At 50.2% G+C, this 16,568-nt stretch overlaps 1 protein-coding gene across 1 annotated transcript; it reads left to right on the top strand.

Annotated features, from left to right (window-relative positions):
• Positions 1-2,708: 2,708 nt before the first annotated feature.
• LOC116317829 (armadillo repeat-containing protein 1-like) lies at positions 2,709-9,256 on the top strand. The gene is made up of 7 exons (XM_031736706.2): positions 2,709-2,976; positions 4,292-4,488; positions 4,833-4,924; positions 5,191-5,380; positions 5,470-5,586; positions 5,772-5,846; positions 6,516-9,256. Exons 2-7 carry the CDS (start codon positions 4,327-4,329, stop codon positions 6,705-6,707), a joined length of 828 nt encoding a protein of 275 aa, XP_031592566.1. The 5' UTR covers positions 2,709-2,976; positions 4,292-4,326; the 3' UTR covers positions 6,708-9,256.
• Positions 9,257-16,568: the final 7,312 nt, after the last annotated feature.

The following is a 16,568-nucleotide window of genomic DNA, read 5'->3' as shown; positions in this document are numbered from 1 at the left end:
CTCCTCTTTGAGCTGGATGTTCACTTCTCTCACTTCCTCTTCCTCCTGGTTCACAGACTGTTAGCAGCATTTGAATCACTGTGAGGAGGGAGGATGGAGCACTTACCGTACATCTCTGTCCTCTGCTGCTGTGGATGGTTGACCCGAGGTATTTAAACTCATCTACCTTCACTTCCTCTGCTCCTTGCAGATTCACCGTCTCTGTCCTCATACATGTCGGCCTCCTCCTGACTCCCTCATGCAGGACCACATCTCCTCTCTCAGCAGCCAATCATCTGCTTTCTCTGATCCACCTTCTCTGAACTTCTCCGTCACCTCCCCTAACCTACAGCAGCTCTTTCCCATATCTTCATCTCCCTCTGTAGTTACTTCCACTCTTCATCCTCAGCTGCCCTCGCTTCCTCCTTCCTAATCCTCTGCACTTCCTGATTCGTTGACTGTCCTCCATCCATCAATCCTCCTCTCTTTTATTTTCTACATTCGTGAGCTCCTTAAATGCTCCTTCACCTTCTCAGCAGCCTCTCTTCATTCATGAGTACATTTCCACCTATATCCTTAAAGCTGCTGCACACCTGTCCTGTCGTTAGTCCTGCCTGCTCCTTGTTCTTCCTCATTCTCCTCTTTCCTCTGTCCACAGACACACCAAAGACCTTCCACTTTTTTCTGCTCCAATCTCCACTCTGTCCCTCGTCCCACTTACTTCACACTTCCTGTTTTTCTTGTCTTGTTTCCAACCTGTGAGGCGTGCACACTGATAACATTAATCATCTCACAGTCCCCCCTTTGGCCAGCAGTACCACAGCTTCCACGGAGATGGTTGTTTTTATCCTGGGCCAACCATCTTCCTGATGCAACCCTCCCAGTGTATTCAGGCTTGGGATCGGCTGCCTGTGCGCACGAGCTCATTCATTGTTCCGATCGTCTGCAGAGTTCTTTATATTATCATTAAATAACCGTAGCTGCCGGCTTGTTTGAGTAATCTGTAAATGAAGCTGCTGTAACCTCAACAAATCACTCAGTTTAGACCTCACGGTGCAGCGGGGGATCCTGCAGACTTGATGACCTGCGGCTAAAATGTGTTTTTCATGCAGCATGAAGGGAGGCGTGCTTGTAGTAAAGCTGGAGTTGTACTGGGAGACTTGATGTGTTTGGACCTGCTGGAGCCAAACACGGAGCAGATGAAGAGCTGTGTGCTGCAGCGTGTTCAGCACCAGCTGTTTGTGCTTCTCCTTCCTGACAAGCTTTTTGTGCAGCGACTGTGGCTTTGCTGTCACTGTGGGCCTCGCAGCACAGCAGCTGTTCCTCCCTCAGCTCAGTGAACAGCGCCCGGCTCTTCATTCTTCATCCACAGCTGTCCTTGGTCAGTCAGCTCAATCTGACTCCTTCTGCACCACCGCCCCCTCCACCCTGCACACAGTCACACACAAACCTTACAGTTTATTCTGGGGGTTAGCAGCAGCGGTGTGTGCAGGTCAGGGGGATGGTGCTGTGCTCACGGTTTTACAGCAGAACGCTGCCAGCAGCTCCTCCTCACGCTCTCCTCTCATGCTTCACATCCATCATCTTTGCACTACAGTCTTCGGCTTTATCACCACCCGCTGGACTGAAGCAGCTGGAAAAGCAGCCGTCGATTGTATTTTCAAATTTGAAACTATGTTTCCTCCCTAATAAAAATGTAGAAGAAGCAGATAAAGTGGTGAGGAAAGCTGTCACCTGGTGCCTGTTTGGGTTTTTTTTGTTCTAGTGACATAAACAAATAAGTGGCTGTTGGTCACCTGTGGGTGGGCCTCTGCTGCCCTCTGCTGGACAGCACTGAACGCGTACACGTGCACTCTGGCACAGTCAAGTCCAAAGAAAATATTAATGCAGGGATTTAAAAAATAAGGCTCAGGAGAAAACATCTGCATTCATGTGCGCGTCATATCACCCAGAATCATGTGGTAAAAGCTCACAATGACTCATTTTCTCTGGAAATACAGAACGATCGTGGCTGTCTGACGGTTTGTGGGTTAAATGAAAACAAAGCAGCAACAACATTAAAGCGTCACCTGCAGATCTGTAACTGGCTCCACATTTACCTGCTACTGTTCGACGTCATTAAGTAAACAGTGATTGATGTTTGGTTTAATAAAACGTGTTTGTCTATGAGTCAAATCTGAGAGGTTCCCAGCTGACCTCATCAGCTGATTTATTTTGTACAAAAACTTGAAAACATTAAATGTAATCTTCAGAGTCACAGGAGCTCCGGGTGCGCATCACTTCTATCATTTTTCATCCCGCACGGGTCCAGGTGACCTTCCAGGGAAACATGTTTCCTCTGTTAGAAACTGCCACCAAATTAACGTCACACCCACGAGAGTCACAGTCCGCCCCGCACCGGGCTGAATACCCTCTCTCCTGTAAGCATCACACTCGGAGCCAGCTCTGTGCACCGCCAGTGTTCACAGCAGGAAGCTAAACTGTGCTTTACTAAGCCCACCGGAAACGATGTGGCCACAGTTTCTCCACACGTGAAAGAAATGTGCAGGTGAGATGGTGCTACAGGTGAAAACAGGAAATGAGCTCATGGAAGTGTTTTAAAGTCACTTTTTAAACCTATAACTCAGATCAATGTGAGGCTTTTGTCTCCAGCTGATCCTGCGTCAGTTTCCGGTTCCTTCAGGGCGCGGCGCCATTAGCTGTAGGAACAAAGCAGCTCATTGGTCGGCGCGATCAGGTGGTCTCCGCTCAGCCAATCGCAGGCTTTGATGTTGCGCTGTGGATGGCCGGGTGGCGTTCAGCAGGAAGCGTCGGTGCTTCGGTTCACGGTGTTTTCATCGCGTCGTTAACGGCACCGGAGACTGAAAATCTGCGCGCACGCGAACCCTGAAGAGGTGCGGAACCGTCACCACCGCGCGAGGCTGACGGAGGAGTGGCCGACCGGACAGCCCACGGGACCAGTTAGCCGCTAGCCGGCGCTCGATGTCCGTCAGAGAGGTGAGTGCTCCCGGGGCTCAGGCAGCCGAACACAGCGCCTGAGACCCGGGCTGAGCCGCGACCACAGGCCGGCTCCAAAGTTAGCGCAAGAATCAGCTGATTTAGCTTCTTTCGGCTTCTGTAGAAAGCAACACAGTCAAAGACGCAATAACAGAGAAACGGAAGACTCGAGGGAGGTTTCCGGTCGGTTTGGCAGAACATTAACAACTGACATGAAATACACGGAGGTAGGACAGGTGGGTCCATCCAGGTGGGCTTCAGTCTGACAGCTGTCAGTCACAGCTGCTCTCACCTGTCAGGTCCAAATATATCAGAGCGTTTATAGAGCAGGAAGCATTTCTCTCCACCATCATCATCATCATCAAGGCGTCTGTGTTCATGAAGCAGAGCTTTTAGATCCGACATTAGAGTTTATCAGCTGGAGGCCGGACACCAGCTGGAAACAGCCCTCCGGCCTCCACAGGCTCAGATGTCTCATTAACATCTCCGCTGAACGTTTTGACGGGTTATTACAGACACCTACATCCAGCTGCATCTCCTGCGAGTCCTCCCACAGATGAGCTTCATCTCCTCTGTGTTCCTCTGCTATGCATAGCATCCTCTCCACCCACTGCTGCAGAACCAGGACAGCCATCACCTGCTGCAGAGGAGGATGAGAGGAAACGAGAGACGGGAGGGGCCGGGTCGTTTCCAAACAAGAGCGAGGGTCTAAGGTTTACCTCCTGCTGCTGTGACTGTGCTGAGAGGAGTCCTAAAGCCCAGCAGCACCAAGCATACCACACTTAACTATAACTACACCCGAAAACTAGAGCTCGATGTGACAAAGTGTCCAGTTAGCTTAGATGTGAAAGTGAAGACCAGGTGAACTAAAATAAAATTATAGAGGAAACATTCCTAGTTTCTCACAGCTCGGCGGTCGGGGCTGTGATGGATACAGCTCTGTGTTTGTAGTGGAACACCTGCGCTGACCTTCCTCACACGCCCTCTGTAATAATTAAAAATACTTAAACTCACACAGAGTCTGACTATGGTCCGCGTTATCTCGTTACCCTCCCCCTGCGCTGGCTCTGATCCTGTGGTTTATTAGAAAGAGAGTTCTGTGGCCCTGTGGTCACCAGGTTATGTTGTTTACCTTCTGATGTAAAGCTCTTATAGACGGCTGTTGTCAGGATGTGAATACAGTGAAATGTGAGTGAAGGAAACATGTTTTCTTTTTCCCGTGATATTTATGGTCAGGGGTTTCTCAGAGGTCAGAGGTTGTGAGAGGAAAATAAATGATGTAGAAATACTTGACCTTACTCTGCTCGCTCCTCAGCTGCTTCTTCTATGGGCGAGTGAGCGGCAGCAGCCATGAACGCAGAGCCGGACGCGCTGGCCGTGGTCAACCAGCTGAGGGACCTGGCCGCCGACCCCATGAACCGCAGGGCCATCGTCCAGGACCAGGGCTGCCTGCCCGGACTCATCCTGTTCCTGGATCACCCCAACCCTCAGGTGGTCTACTCCGCCCTGCTGGTGAGCTCACAGTCCAGTGGAAACACGTAGACCCTCTCCAATAGAGAGAGGGCGGAGCTTACATGAGGATTTCAGACACCCGGATCAGCTCTCAGCTTGATGTAACACCTGTTGTGTATAAAGATCTGCTCCAGGTGTCTGAACCCACACATGAGAACGAGTTAGAGGCTGCTGGTTTATTTCCAGTCCAAAGTGTGAAGTCGGCGCTGAAACGCCTCAAACAGCAACAGGATCTGATATTAAATTAGACGATATTTGAATAGAGTTTGGTGGGAATGAGGCAGGCAGCTGTGTGAAGCCTTCTCTCTGCTTCAGTTTCTGACTCTTTCCGGGTGTCCTTCCAGGCGATCCGTTACCTGGCAGAATGTCGAGCCAACCGGGAGAAGCTGAGGGCGGAGCTGGGGATGATGCTGAGCCTCCAGAACGTCATGCAGAAGTGAGTCTGAGTCTCTGCAAGCACAGTAACAAAGTTCAGACTGTGACTTCCTGTTAGCTGTGAGCTCTAAAAGAACAAGTTTAAAAGAGAATAAAAAAGGAATGTCGTGAGTCGCTGCTGATCATGGCGGTTTATCTCGTCGATATCAGTGACGTGCATGTAGAGACCACCTGTTCACCCGCTCGTACCTGCAGCGCTGTCAGCAGAGCGCTGACACTCCTGCTGCTGGGAAAACGAGTTTCCACAGCTCTGCTCTTTCCATCCAGGTCGACCACGCCCGGAGAGACGAAGCTGCTGGCGTCTGAGATCTACGAGCTCCTGCAGGCGTCCGGCAGCGCCGACTCCGAACCGGCCGAGGAGCCCGTCAGCAGCCGCCGTAAAGCCCAGTTCTTCCTGGGCTCGAGCAACAAGAGAGCCAAGACCGTCGTCCTCCACATCGACGGCCTGGACGACTCGGTCAGCGCGCCTTTCACTCAGTATTGATTCCCTTGGCATGGCGTGGGCGGTGGGAGGAGTCATAAGCGTTTTGTTTTGTGACCCTGCAGAGTCGGAGGAGTATGTGTGAGGAGGCGCTGCTGAAGATCAAAGGAGTGATCAGCTTCACCTTCCAGATGGCCGTGAAGAGGTGCATCGTCCGCATCCGCTCGGACCTGAAGGCCGAGGTCAGACCAGACCACGCCCCCTCGTGGTTCTCGCTGTATAATCACATGATCACAGCTTCCTCCTGAGATCTGCTTTTGTTCCTTTGTTGAAGCTTTAATGAGTAATTTTCTGTGAATCAGCTGCTGAAATGTGAGTTTCGATGTTCTGCTCGTATGTGAATAACTGACGGTGTTTTTGTGTTCAGGCTCTGGCGTCTGCGATCGCCGCCACCGAGGTGATGAAGGCGCTGCAGGTGGTGAAAGGAGAAAACGGAGACGAGGTCAGTTTCGCTCTCAGCTCGTTCGCACGTCACGCTCGTTCCCATCGCGCCTCACAGCCATCAACCGCAGCTTTGTCATTCGCTCTGTGTGACGTTGCACCTAAAAACACCAGAGGAGAAGGTGGAGGAGTACTCTCAGCTGTGGGGTTTGAAGAGCTGAGACACTGTGTAACCAGCAGGGGGCAGCAGAGACAAACTCACACCTGGTCGTTAGAAATGTGCTCGCTCAGCCGTCTGTCAGCGGCTGTAACGCCGGCTGCTCACAGTGGGCGTGGTTAAACATGCATCACGTTACAGTTTTATATTAGATGGAAACCATGGCTTCGTTTTTTGTTAACCTTTAATCAAGTTGGGAGGTCACTGTGGAGTGCCCACTCACACAGTAACACCCAGTTTAGACCCACTGTGTGCCTCCCACAGGTGGAGCACAGGGGTGCTTACTGGGAGTTTCTGTGAACTGGGATTACTACGCCCGGCTGATAACACCATCAAAGTGGGATCAGTGGGAGTGGATGTAGCTCGTGTTTGTGAGCGCGGCAAGATGACGGGCACGAATTCACTGACATTCAGGAAGACACCCAAAAACCAAGGGGCGGGGTCATGCTTAAAGAACAGGTGTGCAGCCTATCGCAGCGCGTCTAACGTGTGCCTTCCTGTCTGTGTGTGCAGGTCCTGATCCCGTTCCCGGAGGACGGCTCTGTGGAGGTGGAGCAGAACGTGGACCTGCCGGACTATCTGCCGGAGGAGGAGAGCCCATCTCAGGAGCCCGACAAGGCGGTGAGCCGAGTGGGATCGGGGCAGGATGGAACCAGCTGGCTCGGAGCCGCCGCCAACTTCCTGTCACGCTCCTTCTACTGGTGACCCGGTGGAAGGGCCGGCGCGGCCCCGCCTCCCACCGTCGGACCTCCCTCCTCATCTCAGAACCGAAACTCACAGCTGCCAAATCAGGATGTTCAGCTGGAGAGACGACGCCGAGTGTGAAATGTTGCCGTGGAAACTGTTTCCTCCTGGGGTCCCACGCTCAGTCTGACCTGCACGTGGCGACGTCCTCTCTGTGAACCAGTCCTTGTGTTACAAACCAAAATGTCTTAACTGACAAGAAGTGAACAAACACCGAGTCAGAACAAACGAGACTCCGCCTCCTTTAAACTGTTTATTATTTATTCGACTGTTTGACGTGTTGGAAGGACGAGCGGCGTCGGCCGCGCCTTTCAGTTTCTCTGATCACAAACTTCCTGCTGCTTCCGTTCACGCCTCAGAGAAACTTCGACAAACACGAGCGAGAGAAGAAGAGCTGGTTAAACGCCGCGCTGGGCCGATATCAGAGGGTAAAAGCTCAGTTCCGGTTTTAGGCGGATGGTTTCTGCTGAGCGGAGCGTTTCCTGTAATGTCTGAGTGCGGCCTCCTGACGTGAGCCGCGTGTCGGGGGTCAGAGGTGAACGGTTAGACTGTTTCGCTCATGTGTGGCAGTTTCATGTGTTACTGTGAGGAAGGACATAACCTCCTGTGCTCCCACAGCTCAGTCTGTTTACTCACAGCAGCTTAGATTAGTCAGGTCTTAACTTTGTGCCGCGTGTTGGGGGCACGGAGCAGGTTATGGCCTCTGTCTTCGTTAGTGTGAGGAGCAGCCGGCCGGTTTGACGCTCTGCTGCAGAGGCGTTTACTGACCTGCAGGGTTAGAAGCACAGTTTGGAGCTTTGGGTGTTTGCACAGGTAAAAAATGAAACTGCTGCTCCATCAGTCAGCCCTCGGGGTTTCCACGGGAACCGTCACATACCTTGGCTAACTTCAGGTATAAAACTGACCGGGAGAAGCTGGGGGCCTCGTGTCTGGGACACGAGGCAGGAGTTTGTATTCACGAGTCAGTTATGTTCCTGCTTTCCACTATTGTGCAAGTTCCACTGACCAATCACGTTTGACCTTTGGTCCACATGGTGGAAAAACATCTGGAAAGCAGCGCTGTCATGTGAAAATAATTCATCTTTGTTTTTAAATGTGTTCAAACTGATGAACAGGAGGTGCTGGCCTGATGATTCCAGACTGCTGGTGTGTTGCTGTTGGCGTGGATCTCTGTTTTAGAGCGAGTCTCTGTGTGTGTGAGCGATGCTGAGAGGGCGGCACCGCCATGCGCCCACTGCCGTCACGTTTAATAGAGAGTGTCTGTTTAAAAGCTGCAGGGCGATCAGAGAAACTGAAAGGTCACAGGTTTGATTGCCGACTACTGTCGTGTTTATGGAGACATGTTACCTGCTTTTATTTCACTTCGGAGACCAAAGGGTTGGCGGGAATCATCATCTTGTCTTTTTTTTATTAAACATGGTTTAATCTGAGGCTGCTGAGAATAAACGGCGTGTGTGTGTTAAACTGTGGACCACGCCGGGAACAGAAGCACGATCCAGTGATGTGACCGCTGACGTGTGAGAAGACGGCACGGCGTGCCGGCTGGGAGAGCTAAGAGTCCGCAGTGTTCCGATTTTCCCCGAGCTGCAGTTCAAACGCTCGCTCCGAGCTTCAGGTCGAGGAGCTTTAACGCGCTCGTTGAAGCTTAAAGAATAAAAGCACATTCAATTGGTGGAGTGAAATTTGCAGAACCTTTGACAGTCTGACATCATTTCCTGTTTTCCCTGAACGCTCGCTCACGCTGCGGTTTCTCCTGAGCAGCCAATCAGAAGCTTCAGTGTTGATATTTCAGAGTGAAACAAACCGATTTGATTGGCAGTGGAAGTGACCTTTGACCTCCATGTACAGATTTCTGCTGTTGTCTTATTGTCTGTGTTAATCGTCTACCTGCCAGGTGTGCTCACAGCTCCACCCACAGAACGCGCGGTCCAATCACATTCAGAGTAGTCTGTTGAATCCAAACGCAGCGTCGGCTGAATGTAAGACAGCAGGTTAAATCAATGATGTCATTGGCGTTTCCATGGAAACGCTGTATAAAACCGGAAACCGGCTGTATAAAAACTGTTCTCCACCCCGTGCGCCCTGTTCTCCACCCCGTGCGTCCTGTTCTCCCCCCCTTGCGTCCTGTTCTCCCCCCCTGCGCCCTGTTCTCTCCCCCGCCCCTGTTCTCCCCCCCTGCGTCCTGTTCTCCCCCCCTGCGCCCTGTTCTCCCCCCCTGCGCCCTGTTCTCCCCCCCTGCGCCCTGTTCTCCACCCCTGCGCCCTGTTCTCCCCCCCGTGCGCCCTGTTCTCCACCCGTGCGAGCTCTGCTCTTGTTTCCTCTGCTCAGGTCAAAGTGTGAAGTTTCACATGTATCAGAAATAAAATCTTTTCTTTGATATTGTGTTGACGTCATGTTTTATGTTTTCTTCCCTGAAACCAGCCGACACTCGTGCGTTTTCATCATCATGCGTGTTGCCGTAGAAACGGTCTGTATGGTAACTCCTGAATAAAAAGTGTGGTGAAGCTTCAGCCTCCAGCTCGCTCTTTGATGATGTTTCAGATTCGTTGTGTTGTGACTCAGCCCTGCTCACACAAAAACACACACAAGCCTCAAATGCAACAAACACAGTGATAAATATTTAAACAGATAAAATATGATCGCACTGAAACGTTTTGTTGGCAGATTGGTGTAATAATGGCGAGAGTGGCAGCTGCTTCGTGCCGTTCAGCAGTCTGATGGCGGTTGGAAAGAAGCTCCCTGTGAGAGCAGGCCGTGGTCGGGCTCTCAACAGATGGCGCTGTGGCCCCACTAGTCCTCTCGGCGACCTCACCGCTCTCCCCTTGGCACACACACAGATGCTGCTCGTCAGCACTGTCAGTGGTGCGTCTGTAGACCGTGCTGAGGACTCAGGTGTGACTGAGCAGATGCTGTTGTGTCGTCTGTACTTAATGATGATAAGTACAGACGATACAGTACTAATGATGTGATTTGTACCAAACTTTGAACGTTTAAGGGCTCAAGGCGCAGCCCTGAGGAGGCCCGGCGCTCAGTAGGAGGAGTCAACTCTATTGTCATTACACATGTATAAGTACAGGGTAACGAAATACAGTTTGCATCCAATCAGAAGTGCAATAGGAGCAGATTATATCCAGATATGGATCGTATAAAAGGTGGGAATAGTTATGAACAGATGTGTACAAATAAGTATACAGATGTTTATATTGTTATACAGGATATACAGATGCAGCTGTGTGAGGTAAACAGATCTACAGAGTGAATATATGTACAGCAGTGGAAGCGTAGCTCTCTGAACAGACTATAACAGTGAACAGTGTAGGCTCTATAACAGAGACTCTGTCAGTGTCCTAAAACTATAGCAGTAACCAATGTGAGCATGTGGTGAATGTTGAGAATGAATGACATCATCATCATGGTCACTGGGAGGGATAAGGGGGAGGGGGGTAGAAAGGTTCAGCAGGGGTCTGAGTTCAGTAGGGTGACAGCTGTGGGGAAGAAGCCTGCTGGTTTTACTCTGAAGGCTCCTGTAGCGCCTCCTGGAGGTGATGAGCTGGAAGAGTGTATTGGCAGGATGAGAGGAGTCCCTGAGAATGATGCGTGCTCGGCGTAGACATCTCTTCTTTGGACATCCTCAATGGCAGGAAGTGGAGTCTGTGTGATGCGTTGGGCGGTTTCACCACCCGCTGCAGTGCCTTGTGGTCATCAGAGCAGTTCCCATACCAGACTGTGACACAGCTGGCACCACAGGGACGTGGTTTCCCACCCGCACAAACTGAGGTGTGCTTGTCAGGAAGTCAAGGATCCAGTTTTGGGGGGGTGGGTTCATCCGGAGTGGGCCCCGGCTGTTTACCAGCTGCTGGGGGTTGTGGTGTTAAATGCTGAGCTGAAGCCGGCAAACGTGAGTTTCCTCTAGCTGTTCAGGTGCGGTGGATAAAGCATCCTCAGTGCAGCCGATTGAAGAACTGAGGTGATGATCAGTCTCCTCCTTATAAAGGATGTAAGTGCTACAGGTCGAAGGTCATTGCCTGAGCTGACTGAGGGTTTCTGTGGCACCGGGACGAGCAGCTTGAATATGTCCGTGAACATTCCTTTAATACACAAAGCAGCAGTTCGAGTCCGGCCTGTGGCCCTTTGCTGCATGTCTCCACCTCTCTGTTTTCCTGTCAGTCGTCACTGTGTCTGTCTAATGAAGCCAGAAAAAGGCCAAAAAATACACATATTAAAAAAAACATGCGACCGGTGTATCATCGGGACCTGCAGCTTTTTTCCTCAAAGTGTTGACAACATGAGCTCAGGACCTGCTCGCCGTGATGTGGACTGATCTTCACTGCACCGTTTCAGGATTCACAGAGTTCACAACGTGATTTTCTGTGGTTACAATTTAGAAACGCCAAAGTCTGCCTGAGTGATTCACTGTTCCTGTTTCCACACCTGCTGTGGGCCAGTCACCTGGCAAACACGCCCTTGCAGGGCTTTCCCACAGAAAACATGAATATGGACCCGGAGGAGCAAAGCTGCCGTGGGGCTGTGTGGGCACACCCACCTGGGACCTCTGTGGGATCAGTGTGGCCTTGTCCTGCCGTCTGTGGGCCTGCACGGGCATGTTTGCTGGCACATGATTTATAATCGAGCAATAACAGGGAAGCATGTCTGCTGTGGAGACGATGAAACACAGAACAGGTTTTATTACACTGTCAGAAATGTGAGGCAGAGGAAGGACTGATCCAAAACCTCCGTGAAAGAAGGAAAGGAAGGAAGGAAGTGAATGTTTTGGGGCCAGATTCCATTTTCTGAATAACCTGTTTGGTGGGATGTGAGCATTTTGTTTTTTTCCTTTCATGCTGATTAATGATTGACTTGTCTCACTGAAGCAAAGATCCCTGCTTAGAGTGTGGGAGGAGGCATGGACGCCGGGGGAATGTCAGGAAAAATCAGCTCAGTGTGAATGAGGGAGCAGAGCCCACTGTGGGCTCAGTACTGGTGTGGGGCGTGGGGTTGGTTTGCTGTACACCGAATTAAGACGGATCCAAACGTGAGAACAGCGTCGACACGTCTCTGCCTGCAGCTCCTCGTCGCCGCCTGCCGCGGGCTCAGAGAGGAGCAGCGGCTTCTCTGTTCTGGCTCAATGCGGCTTTGACTCCTCCGCTCAGAGGAGGCTTTTGTTGAGCTTTGTGCAGAAAAAGAAAAGCTGCTGTTGTTCATGCTGCTGAAGCAGCTCGAGGTTACTGCAGTTCACGCAGAGGAGGCCGCACAGAACGGCGATCCTCCACAGCGAGGTCACGGTGCGAGGCTTGGCCGTGCTGCGTCCAAAAACACGAGCACGATGAGCTCATACAGAGTTACACAATCGTAAAAAGCACACGTGCTGTAGACGGCTTGGAGCTCAGAGGCACAGACGCAGCAGCAGCAGGCGAGAGGATCGGCGAGGGTCGCCGTCCTGGTGTCTTTGGCTCGTTGAACTCGGCTGTTTCTGAACCTCGTCCAAAGCATCCATCAGCAATCTGAAGGCTTTTCAGCCAGCACTGAATGTTCTGCAGCACACAACACGCTCCTCTCAGCGTCCTAAAATAATCTCACCGCATGCAGAGAGACACGAGAGACTTTTCTGGAATATTTCCATTCAACTGAAGTGTTTAACGTGTCACAGCATTCACACTTCCTGGAAGTGGGAATGTGATTTGGAAATCTCTGCTTTTAACCTCTGCGTGCTGAGGAGAGCTGCTGCACTGACTGTGTTTCCCTTCAGTGAGCGTGTCGTCCTCTGAGAACAGCAGAGAACTGTATCTCCTGCAGTCTCACCTGCACATTCAAATAAACATGCGGCTCTGTTATCCAGCGGTCCCATCGTAAACAATAAACTCAGCTCCTGATGGCTTCATGGGCTCACTCTCTAGTTTTCAGTCTCACATTTTGGAAACGATCATCCGAGCAGGGCAGCATTCACCGAGGGAGAGACTAACACGCTGACTGCGGGACCAGCTGCTGCAGTTATTGTGAACGTTTATCAGGAAACTGTCAGCTGTATTTATAAATGATTTACAAATATTTGTCATAACTTCATGAGTGCATGTCATTTATGTTATTTCTGTGACCCTCAGCACTCTGTGTTCTTTGGTTTATTTTCCAGCAGAGATTTTGGGCCTGACGCCCACAGCGTCAAACAAACACAGAGTGTATCGTACACTGTGGGGTCTACGTGCCACGAGAGTACTGCAGCACTCCAGTCTCACTTCAGTTTGATTTATTTAGCATTAACTGCTGTCTCAAGGTGCTTAATACAAGACCCTACAGTAAAACGCTGGTCACTTTATTAGGTACACCTTGCTAGTATCAGGTTGAAGCTCAGAGCTGTTTTCATTCTTCATGGCTCAGATGTTCCTCACAGATTTTGGTCCATGTTGACATGACATCATCACGACATCATCACACAGCTGGTGCATCCTTGATGCATCTCCCGTTCCTCCACATCCCAAAACGGCTCTGCAGGACTGAAATCTGTGGCTGTGGAGGCCGTCTGAGTCCAGTGAACTCACCGTCATCTTTAATTCGAGCTTCAGAAGAAGCTCAAATCAGCAGCAGCAGCCTGAACACTGAAACGGGCCATCCGAGGCTCCTCTTCTGCAGATCTTGGTCATAACCCGTGCTTATTTCAGTTCCTGTTCCCTTCCTAGAGGTTGGAGAGTCCCAGCTGCACAAAAAGACGGCTGTAGGATCAGTGAGCAGAACACAAATATGCCATATGCACAGGAAGCATTAAGTACCCCACAGCTAAGCTCTACCTGCACTTTCACAGTAACCCTTCCACACTGCAGACATCCTCTTCCTCTAACCAAAGGAAAGCTTCAGGGATTTATAAATGACAGGCCTCTGAACATCTTACATGAGGACTTAGATTAAACTGTGTTTCTGCGTGACTGATGCTGCTGCAGGTCTTTATCTGACTTGGACTGAGTCTAGCAAGTGTGTCTTGATCCTCTTTTTGGGCCTTTGTGTCTGTCCGGGTTATTGATGGTGGTCACTGTTGGCGGTGCTTGACTGGTGGAGGTTTGCTGCTGGTGCTAGAAAAGCTTCAGTGTGTCCATGGACTGTTTCCTCCCTGATGAAAGCCTGCGTGCTGAAACATGCTGGAAGTTTAGGTTAAATTAAACCATGAAGATAAAATTTTTCTTTATAAATGAAAAAGTGTTTTGCTAAATTTACTGGTTATTATCACTTTATGCCTCATTCACACGAGCACTTTTTCATCTGTGCTCGAGTGTTTTCTAACATTCAAGGATTCAGATATCCCAGGAATTGAACTACCAACCTTCTGAGTGGCAGATACCTGCTCTGCCTCCTGTGCTACAGCCACACTGACCCCCTTTCTTTGCTTGACTCTCAGGTCAGAGTTAATGGCTTAATTAAAAAAAGAGATGCTGTGAAAATGGTCGGTACAAGGAGCCAACTGCTGATGAAGAGCTCTGTCCGGCTCCTTTTTAAAAAATGAGGAGTGGCGCGAGACTTTTGCACAGTACTGCAGGGCGGAGCTAAAGTACTGACAGGTCAGAGGGAGGATGTGAGAGTAACATAGGCGGGTGTTTAATCATCCAGTTTCCTCTTCTGTTTGAGCTCCGAGCGCTCGTACAGTCACACAGACTTCTTTATTCACAGGATTGTGTCTGTGTTGACTTTAAGCCTTCAGCCTGAAAGTCCGTGATGCCGAGCAAACCCTGACTCATCAAACACTCGTTCAAGCCGAGAACCTGAGCATCAGCTTCCTGTGACAGTGTCATGATTCATCATCCTCACATAGTGAACAGTGACTGTGCTGAGAGCCACATGAAGACATCAGTGACGTCTTTTCAGTGTAATCAAATTTTGTGGAAGTCCGTGTGAAGCTCGGAGCCGTTAATGAGAACCAGACGGCTGCTTTCCCAACAAGAGCCGGCCTCCTGCGGGAACGCTGGGATTACATCAGATTCATGTTCAGGCTCACCAAGTATTTTTCTCACACTGTTGCTCAAGCAGAGAGCTGAAGTCCTGCATCTGCTCAGTGAGTCCTGACAGAGCTCCAGCCCCACGACGTTTAACGCATCTCAATAAACCATCGAACGCCTGATGAGGCTCAAACCGGAGACCTCAGCCCGCCTCTGCCGTTTGAGGTGAGGCGGATTTGAATGAGCGTAACAGTTTCAGAAAGAAGAGAAGACGGCTTCAGTCTTCAGTCTATCACAGGAGCACAAAGCATTCCCAACACACACACAGAAATCAGCTCCACATTTTGGGTTGGAGACAAACTTGAAATAGTTCCTGAAGCTTTCAGATGTGTCAGATCTCTCAGGAAAGTCCTTAACATTCACTTTAACGCCTGACTCTAACCATAGAAGAGCTCGAGTCAAAAGGAAAGTGAAATGAAGCGTGTCCTGACATGACTCAGTCTCCTCAGTTTCATCTTGTACCTCCAGCTGTCTCCTCAGCTTGTATTAATGACTGCCCCTCCCACTGGACGTCAGCACTGAAGGTACGGGGGTTTGTACCCCTGTGCTTTGGACAGCGGTTCGCCTCTGTGCTCAACAGTGATGAAATGTTCCAGATCAAGTATGCGATGAACCCAGAGGGAGGACGTTTCATAGAAGAACATCTGGGAGGTCGCTCTCCAACAAATCCTAACATCAAGGAATGTTATGTCGTGGTTATGTCCATCTTTTATATACAGTCTTCAGAAAAATGCAGCACAAAGCACTGGCTACACATTAAACTCCTTCTGACCTCCATACAAACCTTTCTGTTTCAAAAATAACAGAACAAATTAAAAACTGTTGCTAAGAGCATTTGGGATTTTATTTTGAAGGCTAAACAGCTGTAACTTCCTTGATGGCACAGGAGGAAACGTCCTCTTTCCTTATGCTCTTCTTTCTCACATCCCAACCCTGATCCTGAACCGGGTTCTTAACTTCCTGTTAAAAGGGAGTTTTTCCTTCCTGCTGTCGCCGCGTGTTGCTTCACAGGGGTCATCCCTCTAACACTGCAGGCTGTTGGCTGCACATACACCCGCTCGCACACTTTCACTCAGAGGCCCGACGAGCCGAGGGTCTGAGTCCGTGCGCCCTCGCTGGCACTTTGTGTTTCTGCAGGTGATCGCTGACGTGCTGTAACTTAACAGACTAATTCTGGATCCGCTGTGAAGCAGCTGTGGGACAGTTTGTCACTGGCTGAGAAACAGCATTCACTGCAGGAATCCACACTGAATGTGAGGACGAGCACATCTAGATGTTCCCTTTATCTGCCTCCAAAATAAAAACCGTGCAGAGCAGAAGAAACAAATGTTGGTGTAATCAGAGGACATGCAACAGGAGTTTACAGGTAACGGTCTCTGCACAGGACCAGCGTGAGGTTACGCTGCGCTGCTTGTGTTTGTACTGGCAGCTTCACACCAGCTCTTATCAGTGTTTTCACTGATGTCAGATATGAAGTCTGAGTTAAGCTTCCACGTCAGGTTTCTGAGATCGCCGATGTGTCAACACAATGTCTGGAATTTTATCGATTTTCCCACTAAAACTGTTTTTGTCTTTGTGTTTTATTAACGCTGATAGAAAAGCAGAACAGGAGAACCACAGCGGTGCATGTGCTGCTTCTGGCCACGGCTCATTTACAGACCTGACCCTGGTTAGACGACACAAAGATCAAATCAAATGAAATGATAATAACAGAAACATTTAGGAACAGCAGTTTCAGTCATTGGTTAATGTTTTTATTTCAGGTGGCAAAGTTCCTGATCTGTAAAGAGGAGCGGCCAATCTCCAAACACATCAGCCGCCGATACCAGAGACACGTTAAAGCATG

The sequence above is a fragment of the Oreochromis aureus genome, linkage group 18 (genome assembly GCF_013358895.1).
Source record: "Oreochromis aureus strain Israel breed Guangdong linkage group 18, ZZ_aureus, whole genome shotgun sequence".
Taxonomy (NCBI): domain Eukaryota; kingdom Metazoa; phylum Chordata; class Actinopteri; order Cichliformes; family Cichlidae; genus Oreochromis; species Oreochromis aureus.
The sequence above is the reverse complement of the archived record's forward strand: the minus strand, read 5'-3'. Positions and strand labels throughout refer to the sequence as shown.